Source organism: Phyllostomus discolor, chromosome X (assembly GCF_004126475.2).
Source record: "Phyllostomus discolor isolate MPI-MPIP mPhyDis1 chromosome X, mPhyDis1.pri.v3, whole genome shotgun sequence".
Classification (NCBI taxonomy): Eukaryota; Metazoa; Chordata; class Mammalia; order Chiroptera; family Phyllostomidae; genus Phyllostomus; species Phyllostomus discolor.
The window spans coordinates 101,634,639-101,662,160 of NC_050198.1; the positions used below are offsets into that span (position 1 = coordinate 101,634,639).

General features: G+C 37.0%; 1 protein-coding gene across 4 annotated transcripts; it reads right to left on the minus strand.

Annotated features, from left to right (window-relative positions):
- Nucleotides 1-566: 566 nt before the first annotated feature.
- LOC114504794 (charged multivesicular body protein 1b-2) lies at nt 567-26,021 on the minus strand. 4 transcript variants are annotated; one of them, XM_028522666.2, is made up of 8 exons: nt 25,764-25,940; nt 14,754-14,851; nt 13,462-13,608; nt 13,045-13,113; nt 12,860-12,967; nt 9,168-9,211; nt 6,686-6,758; nt 567-2,230 (listed from the first exon to the last, which is right to left on the minus strand). In XM_028522666.2, exons 1-8 carry the CDS (start codon nt 25,777-25,779, stop codon nt 2,186-2,188), a joined length of 600 nt encoding a protein of 199 aa, XP_028378467.1. In that variant the 5' UTR covers nt 25,780-25,940; the 3' UTR covers nt 567-2,185. The 4 variants fall into 4 exon arrangements, with proteins under 4 accessions (XP_028378467.1, XP_035872268.1, XP_035872269.1 ...); XM_036016375.1 differs by lacking the exon at nt 25,764-25,940 and adding an exon at nt 16,197-16,266; XM_036016376.1 differs by lacking the exon at nt 567-2,230 and adding an exon at nt 6,055-6,112 and having other exon boundaries at nt 25,764-26,021.
- Nucleotides 26,022-27,522: the final 1,501 nt, after the last annotated feature.

A 27,522-nucleotide genomic window follows, 5' to 3' on the forward strand; every position in this document is an offset into this window, starting at 1 on the left:
TTTCAAGACAGTATAATCTGGCATGTGTTACTTTTCAATTATCCAGTTTTCAAACTAGAAATGCAATCTCTACTAGCATGGTAAGAGTTCACAGGCTGTGGGGCTCCTGGCCTAAGAACAAATTGTAAAAAATAAGTTTTTAATATATTCATGAGATAATACATCAAACCAAAAGTAAAGTGTGGTGTCTACCAAAGAGCAATATTATTTAAAAACAAATCTGATATGGCTCTTAAACAAAACTACGATCAGTTATTTTTAGATCAGAACCATGTATATTTCTAATTTTAAGGAAGCCACATTCACAATGAACACTTTTTATTGAATTCAAAAGAAGTTCCCACCAATGGAAAGTAAGATTAATGTTTCATTGATATTTTAGTCAGTAATAATTTCTTCTATGCTTCCCCAGGATGTTCCAATATAAACAAATTTACCCTTTAAGTAAAAAGGACAAAGCATCAATTACAACCAAAATGTAAGGTTACCACATTGAGGTCATACCATATAGTCCAGTACCAAGAAAGTGTAGATTTAATTGAAACTTAGCAAAAGAATAAGTTCTCATTTCATTAACCAGTGAAAATAATCTTCATTTATGCACACTCTCCTTTATCATAGGAAACATATATGAATGGGAAATACTTAGCAAAAAAGTCTCCATAATTGCACTTTGAATGCCTTCATGATTTAACAATGGGTAAGATTTTCTAAACAGATCTGCTCTTCAATAGAACTAAACGAGATGCATTTTTAAATAACTTGAAAAAAAAAGAACTGAATGAAATATTAAAATTCCTTCATGGAACAATCATGCAGTAAGTAATGGAAAACACCCTACCTACTTGATGTAGGTTATTGGCGTACTAGCTAAAATATAACTTGGTCACTTCTCCACATTTGAGACTGCTACAGCAGAAAACTGTAGACATTTGTTCATTTTAGGTGGGTAAAATGGAGATATTTCTGGGAAGACGGAAAGTAGTACACTTGGCCATCTGACACTTTTCCCCAAGGATCCTGGCCTTCCACAGCCTGGCCTGACCTTACAGACTCTGGTCTCTTTTGGAGCTTGGAACCTTTCTGCACCCCCGCCCCCGTGCGGTACAACAACTTCCATTGGTCTGGAAGTGATTCGCATGGCTAGGCAAAACATTTTATCCTAACATTTATTTAGACTTCATTTCTTCCAGTTATTACAACAGTTTTTGCTTTTGAGACAAAAGGACAAACACGTTTAACCAGGGCTCGTGGTAGTTATAACTTGAGTTAAGTTTTGTTTTCTTTGTTGTGTTTTGTTGGCTGCTTTAAAAATATAGGCTAAGATTCTCAGAAAACAATCAACAAGCTTATGGAAAATGTAAATGACATTAAGACCACATAAATTAATCTTTTAAAATACAGTGTACTAAGAGTACAGTAGAAATAGAAGAATCATTTAAAATGTGTTTCAGTTTTATTTGACAGTATGAAAGGTTAAATTTCACCAAGTCTGAACAACAGTGATAGTTAGCAAAGAAAAAATTTTAAAACTGAGCAAACCATGATTGTAGAGCTTTTCTAGTTACAATGAAAAATTATCAATGATTTTTTTTAAATTTCAGGAATTCAAATAAGACTCATTAAATAACTGGGTAAAAATTCCAATGATGATCATCTACTTTTAAAAGTTGATGAATCCAAAATAAAAGTTAATGGATTTGTGCTTAAACAGCAAAAACACATACAAAACATAAAACATAAACAATAACATTGTCCACTGTATGACACTAAATGAGGTGTTTTTGGCTATCCCCTGCTTTCATTTTAACGCATCATGTGAGAGTGCAGACTTAAAGCAACTCTGAATTAAAAAGAAACTAAAACCTTTAATCTATACTTTCTTCTGTAGTGCTTGGTTGCTAGATTTTTGATGCAAATTTTGAGGACGATGTTTCATGTACAATGAACTAATGACAGCTTGGTTCAACATAATATACAAACTGTAAAATCTGTCAAGGTTGGAACACTCTGGAATTTCTTAAAGTACTGGAAAGTGAAGCATGGCAAAAGAAAGCATTCTATATAAATAGTGTTCAAGCATTCTGTAACATATAGTGTTCGTAGTGTAACTGGAGTGCAACTTATCTATGTACACACACGAAACAGAGGCAGGTGAAGTAAACAAAAGCACCAGTTCTTTAAATTATACTTGATCACGTAGACGAGCAAGTCTCTGTGAGAGTTCATCCTGAAGAAATAAAATGTTAAAAGTCAGAAGGCTGTGACATATATAAATCACTAATATTTTAAATACCTCACGTTTTAAATAAGATTAAATCAGTCTCAAAAATTCACACAAAAACCAACACTAAGAATTTACTTTTTTAAACATCTCAGAATAAATGGAGAACTAAATAAAGTAGAAGCTATGAAAGAGGGCAAATTCAATCTCTAAATGACATGTGCATGCAACACAGACTGAAAGTGAAGGGATGGAAACAAATATTCCAAGCGAATGCACAGGAAAAAAAAAGCCAGGGTAGCAATACTCATATCACACAAAATAGACTTCAAAACAAGAACCATAAAAAGCGACCCAGAAAGTCACTTCATAATACTCAAGGGAAAAATCCACCAAGAAGACATAAACATTGTAAATATATATGCAGGCAACATAGGAGTACCCAAATACATCAAGAAAATCTTTCAGGACTTCAAGAAACATATAGACAGCAACGCCCTTATACTAGGGGATTTCAGCACCCCACTGTCAAAAATGGACAGATCTTCCAAACCAAATATCAACAACGATATTGTGGCATTGAATAATGCCCTAGCTCAAACGGATTTAACTAATATATATAGAACCTTCCATCCCAAAGAAGCAAAATACACATTCTTTTCAAATGCACATGGAATATTTTCAGAGATAGACCACATGATAGGACACAAAACAAGCCTTGACAAGTTCAAGAAAATTTAAATCATATCAAGCATTTTCTCCAACCACAAGGGACTAAAACTAGAAATCAACCTCAAGGAAAAAACCGAAAAACACTCAAAGTCATGGAGATTGAATAGCATGCTATTAATCAATGAATGGGTCAAAAATGACATCAAGGAAGAAATCAAAAAGTTTCTGGAAACAAATGAAAATGAATTCACAACAACCCCAAACTTATGGGATACAGCAAAGGCAGTCCTAAGAGGGAAGTTCATAGTAGTACAGGTGTACCTAAAAAAGATAGAAACATTTCAAATAAACAACCTAACCTACAACTACATGAACTGGAGAAGAACAACAAAGACAGCCCAGAGCAAGTACAAGGAAGGAATAATGAAGATCAGAGCAGAATTAATGACATAGACACTAAAACCACAATTCTAAGGATCAATAAATCCAGGAGTTGGTCTTTGAAAACATAAACAAAATTGACAAGCTTTTAAGCAGGCTCATCAAGAAAAAAAGAGAGAGGACCCAAATAAACACAATCAGAAATGCAAGAGGAGACATTACAACTGATACCACAGAAATACAAAGGATTATAAGAAATTATGATGAAGAGCTATATGCCATGAAATTTGAAAACCTAGATGAAATGGACAAATTTCTAAAAAAAAAAAAAAAAAATCTTCCAAGACTCAATGAAGCAGCAGCAGAAAGCCTGAAGAGACCAATAACAGCTGACAAAATTGAAGCAGTCATCAAAAAACTCCCAACACACAAAAGCCCTGGACCAAATGGTTTCACAGGAGAATTCTACAAAGCACTTAAGGATGAGCTAACCTCTATCCTTCACAGACTATTCCAAAAAATCCAAGAAGACGGAAGACTCGTAAACTCTCTTTATGAGGCCAACATCATCCTAATCCCAAAACCAGATAAACACATGACAAAGAAAGGCCAATATTCCTGATGAATACAGATGCCAAAATCCTCAACAACATTTGGCAAACCAGATCCAACAATACATTAAAAATATCACACACCATGACCAAGTGGGATTCATCCCAGGGATGCAAGGATGGTACAATATTCGCAAATCAATAAACATAATGCATCACATAAACAGAAGCAAAGACAAAAACATATCATTATATCAACTGATGCAAAAAAAGCATTTGATAAGATACAGCACCCATTTATGATAAAACACTGTGCAAAGTGGAAATAGAGGAACCATTCCTCAACCTAATAAAAGCCATACATGAGAGACCTACAGTTAACATCATACTCAATGGGAAAAAAACTAAAACCTTTTCCATTAAGATCAGGAACAAGAAAAGGTTGTCCACTTTCACCACTTTTATTCAGCATAGTATTGGAAGTTTTAAACACAATGATCAGACAAGAAAAGGAAATAAAAGGCATCCAAATTGGAAAAGAGGAAACAAAACTGTAACTGCTTGCAGATGACATGATAGTGTGCATAGAAAACCCTATAGACTCCACAAAAAAACTGCTTGACCTAATAAATGAATTTGGCAAAACAGAAAAATACAAAGTCAATATCCAGAAATCAAAGGCATTTTTGTATACCAACAATGAAACAGCAGAAACAGAAATCAGGAAAAAAAAATCCCATTTGATATAACAACAAGAAAAAAAATTCCTAGGAATAAACCTAACCAGGAAGGTAAAAAATCTATATGCAGAAAACTGCACAACACTGAAGAAAGAAATTAAGGAAGACACAAACAAATTGAAACATATCCCATGTTCATGGATTGGAAGAATTAACATCATCAAAATGGCCATACTACCCAAAACAATTTATAGATTCATTGCAATTCCTATTAAATGATATATTTCACAGATAAAGAACAAACATTTCAAAAACTTATATGGAACCATAAATGACCCCAAATAGCTGCAGCAATTTTGAGAAAAAAGAGCAAAGTAGGAGGGATCACAATACCTGATATCAAACTATATTACAAGGACACTGTAATCAAAACAGCCTGGTACTGGCATAAAAACAGGCACATGGACCAATGGAACAGAACAGAGAGGCCAAAATAAACCCAAGTCTCTATGGTCAATTAATATTTGACAAAGGGGACAGTAGCATAAAATGGAGCAAAAACAGCCTCTTTGACAAATGGTGTGGGGAGAACTGAACAGCTACGTGCAAAAAAAATGAAACTTGACCGCCCACTTACACCATATACAAAAATAAATTCAAGGTGGATAAAAGAGTTAAATATAAGTTGTGACACCATAAAAGTCCTTCAGGAGAACACAAGCAGGAAAATCTCAGATGTTTCACCCAGGAACATTTTCACTGATACATCCCCTAGAGCAAGGGACATAAAAGAAAGAATAAACAAATGGGATCTTATCAAAATAAAAAGCTTCTGCACAGCTAAAAAAAAAAAAAAACAGCATTAAGATGAAAAGAGAACCAACTATATGGGAAAATATATTTACCAATGATACCTCAGACAAGGATTTAATCTCCAAAATATATAAAGAACTCACATGACTCCATTCTAAGACAAGCCACCCAATTAAAAAATGGGCAATGGCCTTGAACAGACACTTCCCCAAGGAGAACATACAGAGGACCCAGAGACATGTGAAAGGATGCTCAGCATCACTAGCCATCAGAGAGATGCAAATTAAAACCACAGTGAGATACCACTTCACACTGGTCAGAATGGCCATCATAAACAAAGCAACAAACAACAAATGTTGGAGAGGATGTAGAGAAAAGGGGACCCTAGTGCACTGTGGGTGAGAATGCAGACTGTTGCAACCACTGTGGAAAACAGTATGGAATTTCCTCAGAAAACTGGAAATGGAACTGCCTTTTGTCCTGGCAATTCCACTGCTGAAACTATATCCTAAGAATCCTGAAACATCAACTCAAAAGAACCTACACACCCCAATGTTCATAGCAGCACAATTTACAATAGCCAAGTGCTGGAAGCAACCTAGATGCCCATCAGTAAATGAGTGGATCAAATAACTGTGGTACATTTACACGATGGAATACTATGCAGCAGAAAGAAAGAAGGAGCTTCTACCCTTCATGACAGCATGGATGGAACTGGAAAGCTTTATGCAAAGTGAAGTAAGTTAGGTGGTGAAAGACAAATACCATATGATCTCACCTTTAACAGGAACCTAATCAACAAAACAAACAAGCAAGCAAAATACAACCAAAGACATTGAAATTATGAACAAACAGACAGTGACCAGAGGGGAAGGGGGAGGGGATAATGGGGAGAAAAGGGTGAAGGGTTTACAGGAACAACTATGAAGGACACATAGACAAAAACAAGGGGTGGGTGGAAACAGGGGAGGAAGATGGGGATGGGTGGGGTGGTGGGGAGGTGTGGGGGTAAAAGGCAGAAAACTGTACTTGAACAACAATAAAATTCAAAACTTACTTATATTAATTACATAAGTGTATGTAATATACTTAATATAATTACATATACATAAGTGTATGTAATATAAGTAAATAAAGTGATTTTGATTAAAAAAATTTTAAATCAAATAGAAAATGTCCATCATTGAGGAGTAAAGACTAATCACAGTTTGCTAATTAATGATGATGTCATATTATAGTAGAAAATCTCTTTATAAAAGAAAAATGGCATATATATACTTACTTATATATAAATATAAATATATACACAATACATACTTAATTCAGACATCGAGTTCATAGCAATCAAGATAAAATCCATCTACCTGTTCTGTGGAAGCAACACTGGTGCCAACAGATCCCGTCTGACCCTGTGGTAGTTCCATGTTGAGGTCAAGGCTACAATTTTAAAATGATTAGTATGAACAAATGTTAATATAGGTAGCTTCCTCCTTATGCAATTATAAAAGCATTAAAATAGGCTTATTGCAAATTTGAATATTCCACCTAGCATTTTACCTTAATTTAAATAAAAATAAAACTGATTAAATGTTATAAATATAAACAGAAAAGCTACTAAAAGATAGGAAAATGATCTGGTCATCTGAACAAAAAGGCAAAATAAAAATCATACAATGTATTCAATTTACTGGTGGTTACCATATGAGTCATACTATAAAGGAAAGCTAATATGCCCCCCAAAAGATAGAACATGTTAGATAAATGTAGCCTCAAGATCCATATCTAACATTTGAGCTACTTGAAGCTCAGTGAGTCTAGCTCCTAAGCTACCCTTGGCAGGAATCATTACTGGCATCCACCTGTACAGCTTAAGTTTAGAAAAATTAAGTTCACTTGCCCATCATCTACCCTAGTGAAAAACAGGACTTACTGCCTCCAGGGCCTATGATCTTAATCTATATTGTACTACTCCTCTAGGATAGAAAGCAACCTTTCTACCTGTAGACCAGTGCATGTCAACTTCAGTTGGAAAATACCACAGAGAATATAATACCCTTAGTAGTCATTAGGAGAGTCTAGACACAGATTGTTCCAGAAAAGTTAAAGATATGCTATATTACAATTTTGTTGAGGGAATCACAAACTCAAACAGAATTTGGACAGAAACATTTTTAAGGATGGGCATCAGTATCTCTACATCAGAGCTTCTATCAGTTTCTACCGTACCAGTCATCATTCTACCAGTCATCATTTCTACTGTACCAGTCATCATTCACTATCAACATACCTAATTTCTCTCGATTTTGGCTCCCCACCATATCCTCGCCCTCAGAACACATGGCAATGTCTGCATGCATGTTTGACTGTCATGGTGGGGTAGGGCTGCTACTGGTGTCTTATTGGTAGAGGACAGAGATGCTGCTGAACTGCCTACAGTGCACAGGACAGCCCCCAGGATTATGCAGCACAAAACGTCATCAGTGTCAAGGTTGACAAATCCTGCTCTAAATCTTCTCAAAAAGTTATCTACTGAACTTGATTTCCACTGAGGGGCAGCAAAGCTGTAATGTGGCAATATTCATTTTACAAGACCTCCTTTGCTGTACTTTCAAGCACAATCTTCTTTGTTTTTAAAGACTTAGTTTATTTATTTGTAGAGAGGGGAAAGGAGGGAGAAATAGAGGGAGAGAAACATCAATGCGTGGTTGCCTCTCATGCGCCCCCTCCTGGGGACCTGGCCCACAACTGAGGCATGTGCCCTGACTGGGAATCGAACTAGGGACCCTTGGGTTAGTAGGCCAGCACACAATCCACTGAGCCACACCAGCCAGGGCTGAAGCCCAATCTTCTTAGTCTTTGGTGGGAACAGAAACAAGTCCTTAGCCACACATTACTAAGATGGAGTCCTCTGAAATCAAGATGCAGCTTTGGTCTCTTAAATACTTAGTAAAAATCAGCTTTCTTGATATCTTCCCTGTTGGCATGTGGGCTACACCAGGATACTAACAAGTAAAAACAATGTACAACTTAACCGCTAGCCCTGTTCTCAAATATTGCACACTGGCTTTATTAACCTGGGTTTTAATTCACTATCGACACATTAGTTATCTAAACAGCTGATAAACTTAACTGTTCATTCTAATCAGGAATTAGCCTAGACACTAGAATAATATTCATCAATGCTGTTTTCTAGGTGTCTCCAATTCTTCTCTTTCCAGCACAAAAGGATAAGGTACATAAACCCTATTCCAATCTATTATTTTACCTTTCAGAATAAAGCATAAAACTTTAGTATCACCTAGTTGTAATCTTTATTTTTGAAAAAAAAATATATTTTGTATTATTTACCTACCATAGTCTCTCAAGCTAAATGATATACTAGAGATACTGGTATAATGTGACTCCTGTACCGCTGTTATTATCATGGCCAAGTCATTCCCTTCCAACATGAAGGGTCTGAAATAAACAGCCCATTATCAGATACACCATTTCTAATGGCAGTACCACAAATGGTGTCAATTATTTACTTAAAATATATATATATATATGACCATTTTCAATAATGCAATGCTGCCATCTTTGAAAGCTCTTGGACATTTTGCACAGGTCATTCAGTTCACAGGACTCAAACTGGGCTTAACACTTAGTGCCCTGATCATAGCAGAATTCTTTCCAAAGATCCTTTTCATAAAAAGAATAGAGCCCTGAGTGGTGTGGCTCAATGGATTGAGCGCCAGCCTGCGAACCAAAGGGTGGTAAAGACAAATATTTTTATCCATATTACATAATTTTAGGACCTCCAGATATTAAATCAAGATTATCTAAAAACACTGAATAACTTCTTACCCAGCTTCATCTGCCATTTCTTGAAGCAGCATATCCACTTGGTTCTAGAATAATGATATGAGAATGTATATGTTAATGACAATTGCTTTTTGGGTGGTTTCTGTTTGTGATAATGTTTAAAAGGAGGGATATGGTCTACAATTGTTAAAAGAACACTTTTTAAAAAAGTATTTTTAACCACCAGAGGGAGCCGAATTATTTCCAGAAGATTTATTTCTGAGTAATGTTAAATAAAATCCTTAAACTATGAGGTTATGTTAAACATATTAACTATGATATTCACATATAATTTGAAATCTAGGTAAGGTAGCTCTCTTTTACAAAGTGAACCCATTTAGAAAGCTGTTTTCTAACCAACTTTGCTTGTATTTAAAGTGTAATAGATTTGAATTTTATATTAATCAGAACTGTTCTACTATTTGATACTAATTTGATATTAAGGATTAATCTTTAAAAATATTTAGATAAATAAAATAGAAGTATTTTGAGATATTTATTCACTATAGTACAAGAGTTCTCAGGAAATAGAGTCTAATTTATTAAAACAAGTGGTGTTTTTAAATTAGTTGTTAAAAATATTTTGGATACACTGGTGGGAGTCCTAAGATGTTGTCCCAGCGCTACCATTAACAAGGTGTATGATCTGAAGCAACTCACTAATCTTGCTGTTGGGTCTTAGTTTCTCTTTCACTCACTTTAAAATATTTCCAAAAATGCAGGAAAAGTTCAGAAAATAACAGATTGAATACTATATACATTTACATTTTTGTCTTTATATCTAAAATAGCATTATTTGTGTTTTCAAAATTTACTTAATAGTAGTATACTATGCATACTATTATGCAACTTGCTTTTCTTATTCAACCTTGTAAGATCTAATTATGTTGACATCTAGTTCATTCATGTTCACTCTGGTATAATACCCCCGCATAGAAATACCCTCAATTTTATTTATCCGTTTCTAGACATTTAGACTTTCACCCTAATTTGGCCTGATTATAGACAAGGGTGTGATAAACATTCTCACGTATAAGTATCTTTGTACACATATAGGGATTTCTTTGTATATAAATTTGGAAGAAGTACTACATTACAAGGTACATGCATTTTCATACACTCTGATTTATTCAACAAATATTCAGTGAGAATATTTATGCCAGATATCATTTTAAGTGCTAGGGATTTATCAATGAACACAAATGGTAGAAATTCCTGCCGTCTTTAGCGTTACGTCTAGTGTGTGTTTGTGAAGAGGGGGAGGCAAATAATTTTTTTTTAAATTATATGGTATATTAGAGAGTGATAAGCACTATGAAGAAAAACAAAGCAGCGATGTAGGGAGAACAGGGAATGGTGGGTGTGCTGTTGCTGTACTTTTCAGACGGATGATCAGGAAGACCGCACTGAGAAAATGACATTTGATCAAAGAACTGAAGGGGGTGGGGAGGAGGCAATGAGGATACCTGCTGGGTGGAGAAAGAACATTCAGGCAAAGGAAACTGCAAGAGGAACAGCTCTGAGGCAGAAATGTACTTGGTGTGCTTGAGAATTAACCAGCAGACCAAGTCCCTGAGTAGAGTGTTAAGCAGTGACAGGACATAAGGTCAGAGAAGCAGGGAGAGGCGGATCCCATGCAGGGGTGTCCAACCCATGGCTCAGGACGGCTATGAATGCAGCCCAACACAAAATCCTAGATTTACTTAAAATCTTGGTTTTTGCTCAGCAGTTTTCGTTAGTGTTTTTGTATTTAATGTGTGGCCCAAGGCAACTCTTCTTCTTCCAGTGTGGCCCAGAGACGCCAAAGGGCTGGACACCCCTGCAGCGCAGGACATTACGGGCATTGTAAAGAATTTGGCTTTTACTCTGAGGGAGGTGTGGAATCACCAGAGGATTCTGAACGGAAAAGTGGCATGATCTGACATGTTTTAACAGGACCATTCTAGCCGCTATGTTAAAAACACACAGCAGATATTACCAAATTGATTTTCCATAGTGGATATGCCAATTTAAATTCTAACTGCTCACTAGCAGGGTATGAAAATTTGGGCAATCAAGTGTGTTCAACCAGATCCCTCACCATTCCTGTTGAAAGTTTTGGTTAAATTTGTATGAAAAATGTTTCGTATATATTTTACCAACCCCAGCACCTAGCACAAATACCTGACCAGACAGCACTCTGCAAATGTGTGAGTGAACTTCAAGATTTTTCAGAGCTAAAAGGCATTTACATATGACTGGACCCAACCCCTACATATACTTATGCCCAGGTAATAAATCTCTTAAGGTCTGGAAGTTAATTAGTGGTAGAGTGGGGATTAGGAGTCCAAGTGTACTGACTTCAAGTCATTTTTCCAATTCACTTGCGTTTCCTAAATTTTACTGATCACCTGGGGATCAACCTAAGGAGCCTGAATAAGAACCAGCAACTTCAAGACACGGCTTCTCAGACTCAGTACATAAAAATCACTTGGGAATCTTGCTAAAATGATTCTGATTCAATATGTCTATGGATGGGGTCTGAGTTTCTGCATTCCTAATGAGTGTCCAGATGATATGGATGTTCTTGATTCCTGACCACATTTTGCAGATCAAGGCTCCAGAGAAGGTATTGCAAGTAATGGCTAAATATACAGGGTCCGGCACAAGTTATGCCCATTTTATTACAAAATCTTTTATTACAAACTCACAAGCATGTAGCTCTGTAACATAAGAATATCACAGTCAAGCACACCATCTGACATTTTAGGTGAAATGTTCAAATTAAAACTATAAATTATTACACCCATATTATTACTCTATGAACCACACTCAAGCAGGCCTTACTTCTGCCAGACTCTGTATATGTTCACTATAAGATATACACATGAATGTTTTCTTTCTTTACTCTAAAATCTAAACCTAAGCTCATTATCTTCTTATTCACCTTTTTGTGAAAAGAGTCATCTGTATTAAAATATTGATGGACAGTTGCTAATTTCCTCCTAACCTATGCTGTAAATTGCATTTTCCCCATATTAACAACCAAAGGAGTAGCAGCTAGTTCTTTGTTCATTTGATTAACCATGTGACAGGTACTAGAATCAAAGAGAAGAGTGACAGTGAGAGAGCTCCTCTGTGTGAATATTTAAATTTCACAAAACTTTGTTTATGGATCATGTCACATGCAGACTATTTTCAATTTTTAATTTTCTCTGCAGCACATCTCTTAAGTTGCGGGTTTAGAAAAATATCCTCATTTTCTGGAAAATAAATGTTCTTTTAAATTACTATTTGTTCATCTGTGACTCGTGCATAAATAACACAACCTAAAGAGTACAGAGGAAGCAGAAAAATATTTGCAATGAGATGAAATTAGCTGAGGATTAGGACAATACCTAGTACCTACTGGCCTCAGGGAACCTCTAGTACAATACTTTCAACAGGAAGGAACCGGCACCCAGGCAGACTTAAGTTCAAAACTCTCTAGACACGGGACCTACGAGAATTCTTAGAACTTCAAAATAAAATAAGGAATGTGGCATGGTCCAACATGTCCTCAGGAATCCAGAGGCAGAGCATAACTTCCTACTTGCGTTTTGGGATACACGCATTTACTTCACATTCCAGAGATGATTTTGGCTCAAAAAGCCATCATGATATTTTGAAGTTGAGTCATTTGAAAAAGTTATTGTAAATAAAGAAACGATCCTTACTTGTGGTGTTGTTAGGGTTGTAGTGCTACTCATTGTGTCTTCCATTTGTTGTGTTTGGACATCCAGTGTTTCAAACTGGTGTTCAAATTTATCCATCAGGGCAGAAATCTGTAAAAAGAAATATGATCATGAGAAAAACTTCCACTAAAAAGATGATACCTGAACATCAAATATTTTTTTTTTACCTTCTCAAGGTTCATACTCCTCAATGTAGCATCCATAGACTTAACCACACCAGCCATGGACTTGGTTACCTATTGGGAGTATACAAAAAAGACTGAGTATGCTATAAAAGTAATCTCAAAATCTAGGCAGTATCTTAAACATATGAGTATTACTTATAGATCAACTTATAAAATTTGTCTACCTTTCCTTACCAGGAATGCATTCTTTGACTCCACTGGAAGACAACTCCTAGGCCTTAGTTTAAAAGCCGCTGCCAGAATCATTTTCCTCGCCAAGTACTCTGACTATCTCTCTCTTGCCCATAAAGGCCTTTGCTAGTACCCTACAGCACCTTGCAATGGATTTAGATTTCTGACAAGTCCTAATATTCTCATTAAACTGAAATCAAGAGTTCCTTTATAGATATTAACCCTTACCTTGCCCATTGTTACTGCACTTTGAACTCTGGCTGCCACCGCATCCACCCTAGCACTCATTCTCAAGAAATTAATTGCCTGGTTCTTCTGGCGGATTGCATTTTCAGCATGTATCCTTGCAACTTCTGTATTGCCTTTCTGAATGGCCTGTTTTAAACAGAACATAAGTAAATAGTGGTGAAGACAAAGAGTAAAAGTAAGTATCGGCGAAAGAATGGAACAAAACATATTTTAAAAAGGTAAACAACCCCAAAGTAACCTACTTTAGTACTATTTAAGAGCTTTTACAATTACTTTTTAAGGTATAAAATGAGAATTTATAATTCTTTAATTTTAAAATTTCTCATAATCCCATCACTGAGCCATTACCAGTTAATCTTCAGTTTAGTACGTAGTATTCCAAGTATATACACCCATTTATTACCATATAAGTTTATTACAAAGTAAATGCATAAGGCATATTGTTTCCTCACATAATTTAAAAAACACATCTTTTTAAGTCAGATATATCACTACATCATCATTTTTAAAGGCTGGTAGTATGAAAGTGCCACTAACCACAGCTTTCTTGGTGGCCGGCACAAACTCTACAGAGAGTACATAAAATGACTTTACATATTTACACAGACAAGCATCTTCACTTTAATTATGTCTTTATTTAAATGTATTACTTCAAATGAATATAACTAACATAGATACATGTTTTTCTGCTATCATAGTTTTGGCCAGGGCTAAAGTTAAAAGTTAATTTAGAAGAAAATATTAAATAGCTGAAATGTATCTCCAAAAAAAGCAAAATGGTGAAGGTATAGAACTGACAGAAATTTGGCCCTGGCTTGTATGGCTCAGTGGACTGAGCACTGGCCTGTGAACCAAAGGGTCACAGGTTTGATCCCCAGTCAGGGCACATACCTGGGTTGCAGGCCAGGTCCCCAGTAGGGAGCATGCAAGAAGCAACCACACACTGATGTTTCTCTCCCTTTCTTTCTCCCTCCCTTCTCCTCTCTCTAAAAATAAATAAATAAAATCTTTAAAAAAAGAGACAGAAATTTGAGAATGTGTATCCTTTCATGGAAGATTAAAGATCCTTTAATGCTGGGAATTAGTAATAACAAAAAGAAGCCATTATTAATTATGACAGGTAATAAATAATTTATTTAAATATGTATTTGGTTTAGAATGCTAAAGCCAGTAATCTTTCTTCAGTGTAAAATAAAGTGAAACATCTACTCTCCTATGATTAACTGTGCTCATGAGTTTAAAAGAAGATAAAAATATTAAAAATAGCATACCTTTTTAATCTTGGCCTTTTCAGCCTTTTCTTCTTTATCGCATTTCTTGGCATTCCTATTAAGTTCTTTGGCAGCAAACTTCAGGTTAAATAGGTGTTCTGGAAATATATGTTAAGGCTATGCAAAAAAGTCATTTCCCAATTTAACTACTGAAAACAAGATGTTAAATTTATAAAACTTACCAGATAAGATTCTGCTACCTAAGCAACTATTCACAAAGTATTTGAGAAAACAGAAAAAAAATTATGTATTCCACATTTGGTTTTTCATTTTAAAACCATTAAATTAACAACAAGAAAATATTTATTAAAAGGAGCTACTTTATAGTAGAGAAACCTGACAGACGACACTTTACATGGGATAACATCAGCAGCAGTAACACATTTCAACATCATGTACCTTCTAAAATGATGAACTCCAAAGGGTACAGCATCACTTCTATGGTATCGTTGCCAAAAACAAAAGGTCTGTCTACTAAAGACAAAACGTCGGACAACCCAGAACTAAGACACATTCTATGACATAAGTGACCACTGTACTCTTCTCAAGTTCATGAAAAGCAAAAGACTGAAGAACTAGCACAGAGTGGACAAGAGTAAGGAAACAGGCTGGCGAAATGCAATGTGGGGTCCTGCATTAGAACGTGGAACAGAAAAGGGACATCAGTGGGAAAAGTGGTGAAATCTAAGTAAGAGCTAGAGTATAGTTAATGACATTGTAGTGATGATTCCCTTTTCTTGATAATTATACTATGTTTTTATAAGATGTTAAGAATAGAAGTTTGGTAAAGAGAATAACTCTACTATTTTTGCAATTTTAAGTCTATAAATATTTAAGATGAAAATTTTTAGTTTTTAAATATTTTTTCTTCTTCTTTAAGCTGTTACAGTTGTTCCCAATTCTTTAAAGAGATTTTATTTACTTATTTTTAGACAGAGGGGAAGGGTGGAAGACAGAGAGGGAGAGAAACATCCATGTGTGTTTGCCTGTCATGCGCCCCCTACTGGGGACCTGGCCCACAACCCAGGCATGTGCCCTGACTGGGAATCAAACTGGTGCCCCTCTGATTCGCAAGCCAGCGCTCAATCCACTGAGCCACACCAACCAGGGCTGTTCCCACTTTTTTCCTCTTCCCCTTCCTCACCTGGCCCTAAGCCAATCCGCACATTGTTGTGTGTCTATGGGTTGTACATAAACATTCTTTGGTAAATGAAGGGACATTAAAAATTTAAATAAGAAAAACCAACAATGGGAAGAAAAAGTGCCTTGTTCAAAAGACCCCAATGAGCAAAACCACAAATATGTCACTTTCATGACAGGAAAACAAACATGAAGTGTACGCACATGAATATGACAAAGCAAGTGGTTTGTGTCATGAATAAATCACTAGTTAGAAAGATTCTGTGTGTTTTCTGCCCTTAGAAAATGGTAAAATCTACTTACTCTTTAACCTTGACTTTATGTTTTTCAAGACATCTATAAAAGATATGGGGTTCATTTAAGTTTATTGAAAGGTACACTTACAGCAATATAAAGGACTGACTTTTGTATTGATTTTATCACTATCTGAAAACAAGAATTGATAGTTTTATTTATGAAAGCTAAGTCATAAATTAAACTACCTTGTTCACCTCTCAATGGCTTCATGGTTCTAATTTAACATCTTATTTGTGGATATAAGGGGGACAACTTTGCTACCCTGAGTATTTGTCATCAGTGACAGATACACCTAGAATTGTTAAGAAAACAAGAACATATGTATGAATTTCTCAGTAATTTTAATGGAAAATACACTTCACATTTATAAGTAACATCAATTTCAGCTAGATGAAAGTTATAAGTCCTTCTATAAACAGGGGATTTCAACCTAAGCACTATTGATATTTTGGACCAGATAATACTTTACTGTAGGGCTGCCCTGTGAATTCCAGGAGGCTTATGAGAATCCCTGGCTTTTACCCTCACAGGGGTGTGGAACCTGCAGCCCGCAGACTGCTTGCAGCTCAGGATGGCTATGAATGCAGCCCAACACAAAATCATAAATTTACTGAAAACCTTTTTTTTTGCTCATCAGTTTTGTTAGTATTTGTATTTAATGTGTGGCCCAGAGATGCAAAAATGTTGGACACCCCTAGGCTTTACACTGTTCCCTTTTACTTTTCCCATTTTGACTTGATCTTGAAATCTCATCACAAACCAGCAATATAACAATTACCAATAAAGTTCTTAAAAAAATACAGAGTTCTGGACCCAACCTCTGTAATGTTCAATTTCATAGATCGGGACATGGATCTCAGAAATCTGTAGTTTTTAAAAGGTCACCCGGTGATTTTCATGAATATCTAGGTTTAGAAAATACTAATTTAGCATCCTCTTCCACAGGAATAGTTGAAATATTACAGTGTTTCTCCTGCTATCATGGCAACGTAAGAAATCACAGAGATCTCTTATGATCTTATGAGAAGAGATCTCTACTTTATTCTCATGATACATATGAGGGGGGACCCAAAAAACCCATAATTTATTTATAAAAAATTATGTATTAATTCTTACATGTTTAAACTTCAGTCACCTTCAAAGTACTCTCCATTTGATGCAATACACCTATTGAGATGTTTTTTTCAACTGCCCAAAATAGTTTTTGAACTTGACAATTTTGATATAAACTTTTAGTGCCTCTGCCTTTTTTGTTTGTTTGTTTCACCTCTTCTACATTGGCAAAATGTTTCCCTTTGAGGACTTTTTTCATCTGGGGGAAACCAAAAAATGTAACTCAGGGCGAGATCAGATGAATAGAGGGGGTGGGGAATGGGGGTCATGCCATTTTGGGTCACAAAGTGCCAGACACTCAGCATGGTGTGGGCAGGTGTGCTCATAAATCCCCCATCATGAAGTGGGCAAATGCACTGAAAGAGTCTTCAAAAAATTTCACTAAGGCCAAACACAACCTCTCACAACAACGCCAGTTGGCATACTGATAAACCAGGTGGGTTCCCAGAGCACTACCTAGCAGGGGAAGCCTGTACTACAAGGGGCCTGCCTGACAGATGGCAATTGCTGTTTTGGGGGGTTCCCCCATCTATCTACACACACGTGCACACGCGCGCGCGCGCACACACACACACACACACACACACACAGTCTTATAAACAGATATATACCGAAATGATTCTGTTGCTCCCTCTTGTTACTTCCTCCCTTTCTGTCTATTTCCACGATCAGTTATCTACAATTCCAAAATTCAAAAAGTTCTGAAAACTGAAAGTTTTATATAATATTTAGTAGCAAAACATGACCTGACTAGGAAAATTTGATGACAAAACCTTAACTAACAAACCTTATCACACATTTCCATGTAGAAATATTGTGTGATTATGTGATGATTCCTGAAGCCACCAAGGTATAATGCAATATATGGCATGTGTGCCTTATCGTCATTCTAAAATTTAACAAAGTATAAATTCTAATTTGAATATTAAAATGAATGGGAACTCAAATTGAAGCTTGTTTCTGTGTGTATGGCAATTTTCTCAATTACTGATTGCATGGAATGGTGATTGTTTAAAATGTTCACACCTTAAAAGTATAAAATTACCCACGAATGAGAAATAAGACTACTTTTAAATGTTCCTTTCTGGAAGAGAGCTCCATGTAAACAGCTACTTTCTTGCACAAATATTTACGTATATGTTCCTGTCAGGAATATTTTCTCTTTCAAAACATGACACTTAGTATATAGTCTATACCTTTGTACTCTTGAATACTTATAAATTTTAAAAGAATTCAAATAATTTAAAATGAAATTGACTTTTAGTTGCCAGAGGGATATTTTAACTATGAAAATCCTTCTTACAATGCAATAATAATTAGTGAAATAAAGCATGAGAATATTGATTATATCATAATTACTAGCAGTTCTGAAAACTACAGCCTTATTATTATACTTGGGATAATAAATTCAGAGTAACAATTCAGTTCCATGAAAGTAGAAAGTGCATGTGTATATATATTCATTCTTTTTTTTAAACACACATTTTTTAAAAGATTTTATTTATCTATTTTTTTAGAGAAGGAAGGGAGGGAGAAAGAGAGAGAAGAGAGAGAGGAAAGAGAGGAAAGAGAGGAGAGAGAGGAGAGAGAGGAGGGAGGGAGGGAGAGAGGGGGGAGAGAGAGAGAGAGACAGACAGACAGACAGACAGACAGACATCAATGTGCAGTTGCTGGGGGCCGTGGCCTGCAACCCAGGCATGTGCCCTGACTGGGAATCGAACCTGCGATGCTTTGGTTTGTAGCCCGCGCTCAATCCACTGAGCTATGCCAGCCAGGGGCTATATATATTCACTCTCATTCCCTCCATCCCTCTTCCTTTGTCTCTCTCCCTCCCTCCTTCCCTCTCTGTAGCCAAGTTCTTTTCAATTAAAGAATTACTAAGTGTCATGAGGCTGATGTACATTAAGGGCATGTGGATTTTTACCAGTTTCTAATTCAAGTTATACAATAGTTCTATGGTCAGAAATGAATAAGGTGGTGAATTCTGTGACCTCAACCCTACAAAAGAATATGACAGAGAGACAAGATTACCACCAGTTTTGGTCCAGTTTACACAGAAGTGAGTACGATCCCATGAATACACAGAAGAGGACCTACTATGCATGTTAGACTGTCACCATTGTCAAACATGTTCATGTCTCTGTGTAGCCCAGACAAGTTGTAACACCTGTGGTTTTCTGATAAGTCTTTTGCCCCATGCCAGAAATCAAAACATCCCTGAGTCTAAAACACTGTCTCTCACTCTTGGGTACTTTTTATATACAGGGCATGAGAGTCTTAAATTCAGATATCTGCTATTTGAATTATCACCCTTTGTGTATACTACAATAAGTGAATATCCTCTACATTGAGGTGGGGGAATTGATGGCTGATATGGAAAAGAACAGAATCAATTCAACTACTAAATTAAGCTATGAACCAGACTTAATATACTGTGAAATAGTTTAAATATTTTAGTTGGCTATAAAGCCCTGGGGTATTTTTCTATTTGGAAAAATAACACTGGCAGAATCATCTCCTTCACTGACTAATATAAATTCAATCTGGCAAAGTGGTTGCTATTAAGACACCATTTGTTTTGTGTTGTCTACAGAAAAGACAATGGCTGTACCACTTTATTATTAATGGACTAAAGTTTAGAAAGACTAAACAGTGATATTTATTAATCTGTAAAGATATACAAGGCCCTAAACTGGGTGCTGAATTACCCAAGCTCCAGCACCCTGTGTATCAGAGTGATGTTGGCCTCCAGCAGTTACCTCATTCTGTTCATACACAGTTCTTTTGCCTAGTGTACCCTTCTTTTGTCCCTCCCTTCCACCCTCCTTTAACCCCTGTGAGGTTTACCACATACCAGCACGCCCACTCTTTGGCTAACACAAGGAACTGACTCTGAGAAACTGGTCTCAAACACCTCCATTAATGGCAACAGGTTCCCCTCTTCCTGTCAAAATCCACGCAAAAAAAAACCCTCGTTCACTTGGACCTTGGTACTGACAAGGATATAAAAAGAAAGCAAATAAACCACCTGAACATTTTGATTATTTCAAATTTCCAGAAAGTCTTAATACCTCACCTTCCAATTCTACAAAATTAAAATTTAAAATACTACATTAAGGTGTACCTTTTAATAAGAAATATCTATGATCCAGGCTTGTCTTTAGGAGAATCTAACTTAGGCTTTCCCTAAACTGATTGTGGAGATTCGTGGTTTTCCACATTCTTACAAAGCAAAATCTCAAGTGGAATGTCAATATGCTGAAAAAGTAGCTCTACATATACCCTGGACTCCATCAAACACAAATGAATTGCCCAGTAAGCTGTGGAGTGTGTGCAGAAGTGAACACACAGACTTTGGAACCCGGGCCAGATCCTTTCAGGGGTGTCTAACCCACGGCCAACAGGCCACATGCAGCCCAGGATGGCTGTAAACGTGGCCCAACACAAAATTGGAAATTTAGTTAAAACATGATATTTTTTTTGTGTGTGATGACATGTTGAAATGTATTTAATGTGTGGCCCAAGACAACTCTTCTTCCAGTGTGGCCCAGAGACACCAAAAGGTTGGACACCCCTGCTACTGTATGTTACAAGCTCTGTGCTTTTCTTAGCTCTAATTTCCTCTTCTATAAAATGAGGATACTACCACCTACCTTACAGTGTTGAGAATTTGAAATAATACATACAAAATCCCCAGCATAGAGTTTGGCACATAGTAGGTGTTCAATAAATCATCATTACCACCTGATGACTTTGCTAACTCACCTATCTTAATTGGGCAATGTGGTTAGTAAGGAACTAAAAAGTCCCACTGTCTCTTTAAAACATTTTATGTATATAAGGGGACTAAATGGTAATGAAAAAATACAATAAGGATTAAATTAAAAAGAAACATTCTACTTGCTTTCATTTATTTGCAGTCACACTACTGAAGAGGCAAAGGATGGAAACCAGTGATGTCTTCATAGATTATTGTTTTAAATTTTAAATAAATAAGAATCATTCATTATGTTGTTTATAGAAAGAAGCCTTGCTTTAAGATTTCAATCTGTTTCCTCAAAAAAATTGTTAGTTTACTAGAAGAAATTCATAGTAGAAATCTCAGGTCCTGCCTGCCTCCCTGAAGTAGGTGGAGCAACACCAAGGGAAAGAAAGTTAGTCATACACAGCAGGGCACACAGTTCCTGGATTCCAAATGCCAAACGTAAGATTATGCAATCCTTTCAGTGTACGGAAGTAGAAGATGAAAAAAGAAAAGGAGGTAAGAGGAAGGAAATAAAAATGTCCCACTAGGACCTGCCTGCCCCAGAATAAAGCAGTGGTAGCTATACCACAGATTGTTTATGTATACCAGGGGAACCCCCACCCCAAAACTGGAGTTGTCTTCTGGAGGGCAGGCCCCTTGTAGTCCAGGCTTCCCCCACTGGGTGAGTGTTCTAGGAACCCATGTGTATCTGTGTACCAGCTGGCATTGTTGTGGGAGACTACATGTAGCTTCAGGGGATTTTTTTTGAAGACTCTTTCAACTCATTTGCCCATTTCATGATGTAATTTACAAGCGCACCTGCCCACAGCACTGCTGAGTCACAGCAATTTTTGACCAAAAAAATAGCAGGACCCCCGTATCCCACCAGCCCTATTCACCTGATCCCATTCTGAGTAACTTTTTTTTGTTCCCCCCGATGAAAAAAGTCCCAAAGAGAAACGTTTTGCCTATGTGGTAGAGGTGAAACAAACAAACAAAATAAATAAATAATAAAGCCAGAAGCACTAAAAAGCATCGCAATTAACAAGTTTAAAAACTGTTTTGAGCAGTGGAAAAAATGTCTCGATAGGTGTACTGCATCAGATGGTGAGTACTGTGGTGACTGTAGTTTCAACATGTAAGAATAAATACACAACATTTTATAAATAAATCCCTGGGGTCCCCCCCATACATTTGATGAGGAGTGCTATTATGCATCTGACTTTCCCCTTTTGTAGCTACCAGCATGGTGGTCATTCCTGTGTGTTTCTAGAAGATAGAAGTGGGGATCACAGAAACACAGGAAGATCATCAGAATTCAAAGGAACCCTAGAAATCACTTAACTTTCCTCATTTTATAGATGTGAAATCTAAAGCCTAGAGATGGATCATTGAGGAGTAATTGCAGAATTGGTACTCAAATGGCATTAAATGACGAACCATAAGTAACCCTTCCTTGCAGTACTTTTTGTAAGACACAACATTCTACTAGCTAGCCACTCCATAAATTATGTAACTATTGTCAGGCAAAATATAAAATGTCATTACTTCTGCTTTAGGATAGAAAGCCATTGATAATGGTGAACAGACATTTTTAAGGTAGCTCGCAATCTTTGCCTGAAACACAGTTAGTCTCATCTGCCTGGGAGACTACAAAAGGAGACAACGAAACCAGTCCAGCTCTCAGAACACATGCAGTACCTATTATCTACTTCACTACTTCTCAACCCTTTCCAGGTTAGAATCCCTATCCCTCAGAGAAAAAGATGCCAGCTATGGATATTTTCCCCAGGAAACAGGCACATACTAACAAAATTTTGCATACAACTTCAAGGAGTTTAGTAAATCCACAGATAGGATCAAGAATCGCTGTTCTACTATTCATCTAAGTTAGTATGTGCAATCTCACATTGCTATTTATCCCCACTCAAGACTGTTCTGGCTCAGTTGTATCAAAAGTTGCTCAGAGTTGGAAATGGGTCTTATAACCCTCTGTATCGACAGCCTGGGGACATTGCTCAGCCAATAGAAGTTATGTTAATTATATGTTAATTGTATATGGCAATATAAGTTAATTACATGTTAATTAATTGCTAACAGAAGGTCTTTACCCACTTTGTGTCCACCAATGACCAAGTGCTCTGCAAGGAAATGAGGATTCAAAGACTAAATAAAGACCCCATCCTCCAGAAATTCAGTCTAGTGGAAGTGATAAATAAGTACACGATAACAAAAGTGAAAAAAAGGCTCAAATGGAAAAGAGAAAAGGAGCACAGAGTAGGACTGGTAGGATATGGTGCTCTCAGAGTTCTAGTTTGTCGGGGATGGTGGATTAAATTAGAAAGATGACAAGGAAAGTTTCCTGGAAACAAAGCGTGCTTGATCCAACAAAACAACAAAATGCCAGAAGAGGGGTAAAAACATAGAGAAGCCCAAAAGGGGACATGGAATATGGGAGTAGGAAAGTATCCCCTAATTGTTCCTCTTCAATTGTTTAATTCTCATGGTTAATCAAGCACTACTCCTGAAACACACTGTACTAATACTGCACACATATTGCAATTGATGCTATACTTGTAGAGCACCTGTATGAACATGTTACAACAAATATATCTGGTCATTCCACAGAGTTCTTTAAAGTGAGATTTGATCTAATCCACCATGATAAATTCTGTGTGCTTTAACTGTCCAAAGACAGAAGTCACAATTACCGTGCTAATTCAATTATTAGCACATTTGATCTTCTTATATATGGTCACAATGAGATGTTTGCATTATATATAGGTATCAAATAAATGTACTTAAATTTAAGTTACTTAGTTAGTTATGGAAGACAGATCTGAGTCAGTACGTCATTCTCCTCCTCTATACTCTAAGGAAATGGTCTGGAGTGTACAAGAGGAAACCAAGAGAAGTAATCATTGATAGATGGTATGAGCCAAGTTAAACCTCCTCACTTCTTTTGACAGACTGAAGGCTAGTTAATAGTTCGTCTTTAACATATTAAACTATTGATAACACTACCATTAATTTCAATTATAGTCAGGCGCACATACTTTTCAGTGAAAGAAAATCAGTAACCAAGTATCTTGATATTGGAAATTGCATAGGGTACATTAAGTAGATGAAAATTTGCATTATTAGAGTAGAAAAAAAGCAATTTTAGACCTATTACTTCAAATCGTTTGAAGTTTTGGGAAAGAGATAGATAGCAATTAGTACTTTATTTCTTAATTCTTAACAGCATATTCAAAACTTTATGATTGATATGCTCTTCCATTTCATTTTATCTTCATAACAGCTTTATAAGGTTGGCAGGTCAGTTAGTATGTTTACAGATGAGTAAACTTTGCCTGCAGAGGCTGTATGACTCACTCTAACTCACATTTCTTAACAGGTAAAACCTAGGAGGCAGAGGAAGTGAGCAAAAAGGAAAAAGAACTCATGGACATGGATAACTGTGGTATTTGCTGGGGGAAGGGGACATAAGGGGGCTAAATGGTAATGGAAAAATACAATAAAGATTTAAAAAGAAATAAATAAACTATAACAAAATGCTGAAAAACAAACTGATATTCAGAGTCAATCTAGTGGCCATTCCTTTAGGAGACTTCTTTTAAAAAATTATCTAACATGGCTATATGTTCATAAATTAGACCCTTGAAGCTGCGCTGATAACTGAGCCTTTTAGTCATCTATTCTGTTACTAAAACGAGCTATTTTTGCACCTCACATATTATTCCTGCTTTATGTGTTATCCGTATTTCCAGTATGGCTTATATAATTTAATCCACTCATCAAAAGGCTTTCTACATTTCAGACTCACAAACTAATGAAGGCAAAGAGCTTTAAAATGAGCTGTCAAACGAACACTATTATTCACATTTTGCCATTTTGGCCAAGTTTTATTAAATGGCAAGATACCAAGTTACTCTATTTTCTATAATGCCAAGTCCTGGGAAAAAAGGAGGAATTACAGTGACATGGAAAACCTGTGATGGTATTTCAGTTGTGAAAAGCTATTTCATCCTTCTTGGATTCAGAAGGGTTTCACACAGCTTGGTTCCTAACCCCGTTTCCATTGCTTAAGTGGGAGCACAGGTGCAAGCGATGAATTCGTATAGCCTTAGGTAACTACATGAGTTCCTTCACGCGCTAAAACAACTGACAATATTAACACAGAAGCACTCAACTTACTTTGGAGGGCCGACATTACGCACTTTACCTTATTACCACCGGTCACCTCCATTCAGAAAAAGAAAGCAGTTCCACAGAAGCTATCGCATTCAAAATCTTCACCTCCGCACCAAACCTATGGCCAAGTCCTGCCGCCTCTGGTGTTGCACCATCCCCCGGGACATATTGCTAAGAAACGGATAAAATCGCTGAAAGGACGGAGGACAGTGGCCCTCTCCGTGGGAGGATGCACGCTCAAGGATCCAGGCTCAAGAATCTCCGCAAACCAGTCCCGCGACACTGACACTTCCCAAAACAGAGCCAAGTCCCGATTCTGGGATGGCGGCGGCTACCAGAAAACAATAACAAACGAAACAAGGTGCCGGTGCTTTCCAAGAGGCGGCAGCGCCCTCACCCCTCCACAACTAGACTTAAAACATCGCCCCCACCGAGTTCTTCCCACGGCCCCAGCCCCTCCCTGCCATTTCCCACGCCCTTCCCGAAGCCCTGGCAGCAGCTTTTCTGCTGGGAAAGGATACTCTCCATATTGGACATGGCCTTACGACTTTTCTCGAGAGGCGTCAGCGCTCGGCAGCTGCAGGGGTTCGAGGCGAGGGCACGCGCGCTTCGGTCCTCGTCCCGACCTGGGAGTAGCCTGACACCTAGGCTACCGATCCCACTTCCTGTTTCTGCGCAAGGCCGGCTGGGAGGCGGAGCCGTCTGCGCCCCAGGGGCGGAGCTGGGGCGACGCCAAAATGGCCGCAGCCCGCAGAGGCGGTTGGGGTGGGCTGCAGTCGCTGGGGGGCGTGAGGATTCCAGTGCCAGAGGTTACGCTCCGCCCACTCATGTATTTTAGACTAACCTAGAGCTTGACGGTTACCCCCCCCACCCCCACCCCCCGTTAATCTAGTACCGAGTCTTCTTACTCTGCGGTCCCACCGCTTCCCTCAGATCTCATCCAATCTCTGACCCCTGAGTTATGTTCTCAGAGATTAAATCTTACGGATGAAGGAAAAAGGTATAGGGCTTTTATGTACTTTTTAAAACAAAACAGTCGTAATCGTCTGAAATAAGGACCTAAGGATAAAGGAGTTGGGCAGTTTTCCATTGCGATGTTAATTCAGTTGAAGTTGTACAAAGAATCACGATCCCTAAACTTTTTCGTTGGAAGGGGAGGACAAGAAAGTAAATCGTTAGTTATAAGAGGTAAAGTCGCTGTGAGATGCATATGCATAATTGATAGTTTATTATTATTGTTTGCAATAGTGCTGTAAAATACGAAAATTACTACTAAATCTCTCTAAACTATCGCGGACAGGGAGGTTATGCGAAATACTCAATAGCGGTTGGTATGTTATATGTGACATTAAAATAACCTAAGATAATTTATAATACACCACCTCTAGATTTATGGGAAGGAACAGGATCTTTCGCGCCGGTGTCACTGCGTTTCAATTAAGAACTCTTGGAAATTCCAACAAACAGCTAAAAGGTATTACTTTAGGAAAAATAGCTAAAATACTCTCTTAATGAAGACTTTTATAAGTTTAGCTTTAAATTTTTTTCTCATGTTTAAAATTTCAGTTCGTGCGGAAAATTAGTACATACTTGGCTGAGCTTTTTATCTTTCAGATGGTTTCCCATTGAACCAAAATGGTTCCAAAACCTACTGTTTTTCTCTTGATGATGATTGGCAGGTTTCAGACTGGTACCTAATCATAAACCCTTGATGCTGGAAAAACAAGGCTTTACGAATATAAGCTTAACCTGGAAACCACTTCCATAGATGAAACAGTACAAAGACTATATATTTTATCTCCCCCGTGTGTGTGTGTGTGTGTGTGTGTGTGTTTGTGTGTATTTGAGACTAACATACATTTCTATAGGGACACAAAACTTGGCAGATTTCAGTTTCATCACTTTCCGTACTAACCTGTGTATTTCACTGTTTGAGAGCTTTTTTTTGAGTATAAAGGTAAAAAGTACTTCTTAAAAGTTCTTCCCTAGGAGCTTAATATGAATTAAAACAGCTCTTTTAATAAATCCACATGTAAACCAGATCAATCCACTAAAGCTTAAACATTTCCATGTTTTATGTAAAGATTTTTTGTTATAAGTAGGCAACCAGTAATAACAAATCTTTTAAAATACGATTTTAAAGCATTTTTGCATATCGTAGAATTTCTTAAGAGAGGGTCCCTCACGACAGCATTAGGTTTTTGGTAAAATAAAAATCTGGAGATATGTGTTCACTTAGGAAATTTCTTACTTACTGCCATCTTAAATGATATATAGGTA

What these genes read in the sequence shown, in the direction of transcription:
- LOC114504794 (XM_036016374.1), bottom strand. Translation starts at nt 16,251, where the DNA reads ATGAACCCCATATCTTTTATAGATGTCTTGAAAAACATAAAGTCAAGG. An exon ending in AAAAGGCCAAGATTAAAAAG is followed by an intron (nt 13,609 to 14,753) that starts GTATGCTATTTT and finishes TGTTTAAAACAG; the next exon opens with GCCATTCAGAAAGGCAATAC. An exon ending in GTGCAGTAACAATGGGCAAG is followed by an intron (nt 13,114 to 13,461) that starts GTAAGGGTTAAT and finishes TACTCCCAATAG; the next exon opens with GTAACCAAGTCCATGGCTGG.